This window comes from Pantherophis guttatus, chromosome 1 (genome assembly GCF_059756535.1).
Source record: "Pantherophis guttatus breed Tessera chromosome 1, ASM5975653v1, whole genome shotgun sequence".
Taxonomy (NCBI): Eukaryota; Metazoa; Chordata; class Lepidosauria; order Squamata; family Colubridae; genus Pantherophis; species Pantherophis guttatus.
The window spans coordinates 143492488-143498871 of NC_142063.1; the positions used below are offsets into that span (position 1 = coordinate 143492488).

General features: G+C 50.5%; 1 protein-coding gene across 1 annotated transcript; it reads right to left on the reverse strand.

The window, feature by feature from the left end:
• Nucleotides 1-1757: 1757 nt before the first annotated feature.
• On the reverse strand, nucleotides 1758-6175 carry LOC117670227 (extracellular fatty acid-binding protein-like). Its single transcript, XM_034425235.2, has 7 exons — nucleotides 6016-6175; nucleotides 4793-4932; nucleotides 4096-4166; nucleotides 2846-2941; nucleotides 2477-2578; nucleotides 1973-1995; nucleotides 1758-1860 (listed from the first exon to the last, which is right to left on the reverse strand). Exons 1-6 carry the CDS (start codon nucleotides 6166-6168, stop codon nucleotides 1982-1984), a joined length of 576 nt encoding a protein of 191 aa, XP_034281126.1. The 5' UTR covers nucleotides 6169-6175; the 3' UTR covers nucleotides 1758-1860; nucleotides 1973-1981.
• Between the last annotated feature and the right edge of the window lie 209 nt (nucleotides 6176-6384).

The window sequence follows — 6384 nt, forward strand, 5'->3', positions numbered from 1 at the left end:
GCGACCCCCTGGAATCAGAGCAGGCCGCAGGTTCCAATGCAAAGGTTTAGTCCAGAGGGCGCAAGAGGCTCCTGATGCCAAAGAGACGCTTTGCACTTAGTCTCATGCTTCCACAAAGGTGTGCATGGATGATGTTACCTAGTTTGGTAATGAAACGTCTGTAAGAAAACATGGAAGCTCAGAGAGCACCAAGGACCCCACAATCTCCCTCCTGCGCCCCAACATTGGGAAGAAAGATGGGCCTCCATGGGGGGCCATTCCCCCTCCCTTCTTTGCCACATCTGTGATGGGGCCGAATCTTGCTTTGTGGCCCTCTTGGGATGCTGCCCAACTGAGCCCTACCCCCTACCAGGCTGTGTTCTGAACCCAAAAGTCCCACGGTGTTGTTTGCAGGAAGGCAGTTTCCAGCCGGGGGGGGCTTTATTTCCCGCTTTCCCACTGCCCATAATTGCTCTGGGACTCAGAGAAAGCCACATCCTTCCTCCTCATTTGTGAGGATTGGTTCAGTGGTGGGTTCCTCCCGGTTCAGTCCGGTTCGGCCGAGCCGGTAGCGGTGACGATATGACGTCACCGAACTGGTTCTCCCCCCCCACCCACTTTATTCTTACCTTTTATTTGGTCCCACCCCCAATCTATTGCTGCCTCCTGAGTCCCAGCTGATGACTAGAGGGAAAAAAACTGTTTAAACTCTTGCCGTGGGGCTTCAAAGGGCCGTCCTACGGCTGATCAGTGTTAAAAGCAAACAAATGAGTCGGGTCGTAAGTGCGAGGACCGGTCGTAAGTGCGAGGACCTTCCAGAAATGACTCTGACCAGCTAGCCACGCCCACCTAGTCACATGACCTCCAAGCCACACCCACAAAATAAGCCACGCCCACAGAACCGGTAGTAAAAATATTTAGAACCCACCCCTGGATTGGTTGGAGAGCACCCTGTACTCTTGCCTCGATCAGCAGGCAGAGTGACCCTGAGAAGGGCTGGATCCCATTGACTTTTCCCCTTTGGGGGACTGGGATCCCACCCCTCACAAGAGGCTCCCAGTTCACCCCTCTTTTCACCTAGCCCCCTCTACCAGGCGGGGCCTGCAGGCAGTTTCCCAGGTGAAGCAGAAGTAGCCACCAGCTATGGGAGGGCCATTTGGGTTAGGATCTGTTCTGGAGCCCCTGGGGAGCTCCTGGGCTGGAGGGATCGGAACCCATCCTTGCCCCATCCTTGCCCAGCACCTCACCCTTCCCCAGCAGGGGAAGGATTGTACCATCTGCCCCACATCTCCTTTGGGGTCAGAGGGTTGAGGTGCAGAGGAAGCAATCCTGCCCTGCCAAAGCAGGGGTGAAATCCAGAAGGTTCTGACAGGTTTTGGAGAACCGGTAGCGGAAATTTTGAGCAGTTCAGAGAACCGGCAAATACCACCTCTGTCTGGCCCCAGAGTAGGGAGGGAATGGAGATTTTGCAGTATCCATCCCTTGCCACACCCACCAAGCCACGCCCATCAAGCCACACCACACCCACCAAGCCATGCCCATGGAACCAGTAGTAAAAAAATTTGGATTTCACCACTGGGCAAAAGTCCTGCAGGAAGAGCCTGGGGTGGTCCGGTGGGCCAGCTATTCTGCTGCCCAGCCCCCTTATTTTGCATCCCCTACCTTTTTTAATCCAGGTCTTCTGCTGCCCCTCATTCCCCCCATTGGACCCTCTCCCACCTCCAAGCCACAGATCAAGATGGCCCCATTGGAAATAAAAGTCACACTGGAGAAAGGAGTTGCATTTTCTGAGTCCATTTATTAAGATTCCTCCCTGGAATTTGAGCCAAGCCCGAAACATGCCCAGCTGTTGCCCCCGGCCATTTCGAGGCCTCTGGTCACCTGCAAGGAAAGGAGTCAGTGAGTAGAATCAGGGTGCTCCCTCCCCCTGTTTTTCATGCAAATGGGTAGGATTTGGCATTGTAAACGGGGTGACCCATCTTAGAAAACTCACCTATTATTCTTACTGGCACTTCACTGGGGAGGAGAAAAGGTGGCCGTTAATGGCGAATAGGATGAATGCAAGATGTGTTGCAAGGAAAGGTAAATTCTTAGGTCATCTGCCCACCAACATGACTCCCCTCCTCCCTTTGCATGTAGACCACCCATCTGTACCCATCTTTCTACATAAGACAAGACTCAAAAGAGATTTCAAGAAGTCCATTCCCGTGTATGGACTCTATTTAGATCCATCCATCCATCCATCCATCATGTATCTCTCTTTATTTCTGCCTTTGAGCCAACTTCTTGGACAGGTCCCTGCTGTGTTTGTGGCCACATTTTTCATTGTGGTTTGCCAGGAGGGAGAGACAGGGACCGTCCCAAAGTCAGCCCAATGACTTCTATACTTAAGGCAGGACTAGAACTCAGGTCTCCCAGTTTCTAGCCTGGAGGCTTTAACCCTTCCACCAAACCTGCTCTCCTCTATTCGTTACTTTTCTGCTCTGAATTGCATTACCGGTTGGTTTTAAAACCGCAATCTGAGCTTCGCTGTAGCCGAGCTTTTTACATTCTTCTTTGAATTTCTGAATTATCTCTGGATTCGGAGTTGGTGTCCGACCTGTGGGGACAGAGGCAGAGCAGGTGTGTGTGCTGAATGGGGAAGAGGGGAAGATTTCCAGGGGGAAGGGGAGTGGGGGTGGCAGGCTTAATCAGGGGTTTCCCATTGTGTCAGGATTTTGCCAGATAAGTAAATGCTGGGCAGACTCTTAACCCTTTCAGAAGCCCCGAGTTTTAACTTTTAGGGAAATGCATAAGGACAGGTGAGGTGATGACAAAGCCCAGCCTAATTCCACCTTGCAGGGACGATGGGCCTTGGAGCACCTACTGAGAAGTGTTGAGGCTGTGGAGTTGTCATTTTCCAAGGTGGTCATGATGAAATCGTCTAGGATCTTCACTGACTTCACCGTCACCGTTTTATTATCTGCCAGAAAAGGTTTGGGACATGAGGGGGAGATTCAGGCAGACTCAACTCTAGCCAAGCTGGTGATCTTTTGGAAGTCGGAACTCAGTGTTGGCTCATTAAGCAGAACAGTTTATCTGATAAGTCTCCAGACCGTTTCAGGTATATTACAGATAAGAGCAGTGCGTACCTATCAGAAAAGGATGTGTAATTATTATAAAATCAAACTGCAGAAATTACAGTTTAAATATAGAAGCTAATAGTAATATTAACATCCTTTAACCCTTTATAATGTAGTATTTTGAGATGGTTAACGAAATGGAGGATGGACTTTCTGCACCTGGTTGGGCTCCTAGGAAGGAGGGGCAGCCCGACAGTCTGACTTTCCCCCTTGGGCTTTTCCCCCTTGAACCACAAAAATAGCAACTTGCTGCATCCCGAACAGGTTGGGACCTTGTGGGAGGACGTTCCCTTTATTTCCAGCCTTCGGGTTCCTTGTGTCCTCAAAGAATGGAGATGAATAGGACCCCTGTAGTTCATGTACAAGTGACAATCCAAGCTGCTGTTTCACCTCTCTCGCCCTCCACCCCCCCACCACTTGCACTGGGACCCCAGGAATCAGGGGAGTCAAGGCTTCCCAGTCATCTCTTTTCAATGGAAAAGATAGATAGGCAGGAAAGGCTTATATTTCAAAATAACATATGGCTTTAAAATATTTAGAATATATACTCTTTACGAAGGAGCAACTGCAGTTCTTGGAAGGTCAGAATAATGTAATAACACAGTTGGAAGGGACCTTGGAGGTCTTCTAGTCCAACCCTTTACTATTTTAGACAAATGGTTGTTCAGTCTCAAAAACCTCCAGCAATGAAGCATCCACAGTCTCTTGAGGCAAACTCCATCTCACTCTCGCAATCTGTTGACGGTTGGATTTGCCCTGCAGTGGCCCTGGGGCCCTGATCCCTTTATGTGGACTGTGTCCCCAAAGGCCAGCGTGCCTGAAGAGAGGCGGTCCTAAGAGAGCAGGAAACCTGGAAGAGATGCTATGGGGTTGCCCACCAGCTCCTGGCCAGCATCTGTTTGCTGGAGTTGGGAGCAAAGCCCTCCCCGGGGCCCAGTTTTCACGGGTGACTGAATCAAGCAGGAACACAGGGCATCCCTTCACCAGTACAGACCAGAGAGGCTGTGATATTTTCCATTCTCTTCTTTTCTGAGCTGGCATGTTATATTCTTGCATCCATTCGGCCTGCAAAAGAAAAGGTGGCATGAAAGGGGGAGGCTTCCTGCCCTAGACAGTCAATAGTCCCACTGCTGAACATTAATATGAACTGACCTATCGAGGAAGGCTTTCCAGATTGTCCAACTTGGTGGGAAGCATCACCCAGCTACGGCCATCTGGCTTTCACTATCCCTGGCTGTGGGCTTCCCAGAGGCCTCTTTCTGCCTCCCTCCATTTGATTAAAGGCTTGTTGCTAAGGAAGCCAGATTGGTGAGCATTTCCAGCTGCTCGAGCTGAGTCCGGCTGCCCAGTTACAGCCTCTCTTTCTGACATTTTAGTCTTTTGGAACATCTGCCAGACTGGTGTCCTGCTAATTTGAGCATTTCAGAATCACAACCGGATCAAAGTATTTGTGTCAGTGGCTGAAGAACCTCAACAGATACCTTCACTGTTCCTTCAAAGCTAGTTGGGCTTTCTCCTGCACTGGCATGGGGCTGTCCCTTACTTGAGCCTTGAATTCATAGGACAAGCCCAGTGTGCTCCTTCAAATTGCCTCAGAAATCCACCCTTCCAGCCTGCTGGGAACTTGGGATGGCCTTGTCTAATGCATTGCAGTTGGTCCACAAGGGATTGGCTTGAGCTAGGATACTTACGTGGGGAGAAAGACCGAAACGCTAAACACATCTTCCTGTGGTCTTGACAGCTCAACAACTAATGCCGACATGTTTCTTATCTGCTTCACATTGTCTAATGAAGTGCCCGCAACTGCAAGAATCACCCAGCGACCCAGATCCTGAAGCAGAAAGAAGGAAGAAGAGCCACATTAAGTCTCTGGAAGGGACCAGCCTCCCACCTGCTCACTTGAGGCGCTCCATTGAAGCTACTCCACAGCTTTTTTTTTTTAATTTGATTTATATGCCGCCCTTCTCCGGAGACTCAGGGCGGCTTACAGCGCGTTAAGCAATAGCCTTCATACTTTTGTATATTTATACAAAGCCAGCTTATTGGCCCCACAATCTGGATCCTCATTTCACCTACCTTTGAAAGGATGGAAGGCTGAGACAACCTTGAGTCTGGTGAGATTTGAACTTGCAGTAATTGCAAGCAGCAGATGTTAATAACAGTGCTTCTGTCTGTTGAGCTAAACCAGACTCCTTTGCAATTCCAGTTTCAGTCAAGGGAGCTGGTCCTGCCTTGCTGCTCAGGAGATAGACTTGGGGGGGGGGCAACCTATTCTCCAAAGCACCCGAAGGCAGGACAAGAAGCAATGGAGGGAAACTAATCCAGGAGAGAAGCAACCTAAGAACTAAGGAGGGAATTTCCTGACAGTGAGAACGGCTTCTCTCCAGGAGTTGTAGGTGCTTCATCACTGGAGGGTTTTAAGAAGAGACTGGACAGCCATTTGTCTGAAATGATAGAGGGTTTCCTGCCTCAGCAGGGCGTTGGACTAGAATTTAGATGCAGCCGCAACAAACAGATCTCTTTGTATTGTCCCATCAACTGAGGGGAGAATGCAAACACTGCTTCGATTTGATTCCCTGCTAAAAGAGCGTTTACATGGGGCAGATGCAGAAGCAGATGCCCCCCCCCCACAAGACCCTGAGCCAAGTCTTCTCAGTCACAGATTGAGGGAGAGATGAACAATCTTCCCCAGTCTGGAGGGACCCCCCTTGGGCTACCACAATCCCTCTGGCTGGTCCTTTGGCCTAGAGAGAGAAGGGTGGGGGGGGGAGACCTGGCGCAATTTACCTTCAGCGTTAGTAAATCTCTCAGGTCAGCAGTAGCGATCCCTTTCCATATATGAGATTACAGTATTGGGGTCCCCTGATCAATTATCCCAAAGGAAGCCAGCCCTGCTCCAACCACCTCGGTCTACCTCTATGCTGGTTTTGGTCACTTCTTTCCATTCAGCCTGGACGAAGCAGCAGAGGGCAACGCCCAAAGCAAACAGCAGGGATTTCATCTCGCTTGGTCCTTTCTCTTCCTCAGCCGAAGAATATTCTGAGACTCGGAGGCAGGTGACTGGCATTTGCGGGGGCTCCTGCTCTTATAGAGCCTAAGGGGCTCCCCATGACCTCCCCCACCCTCGCAGAGGCTTGCATAACCTCCATCCAGGCATGCAACCACCAAGATAACGGGGTTTTTCTTGGCTGGGCCCCGATGCCATGAGGGCCCCGGCTGGCAGGCTGACCTTACCCATTGACGTTCTCCAAACAAGGGACGTTTGCGTTGGCTCCAGACCCAG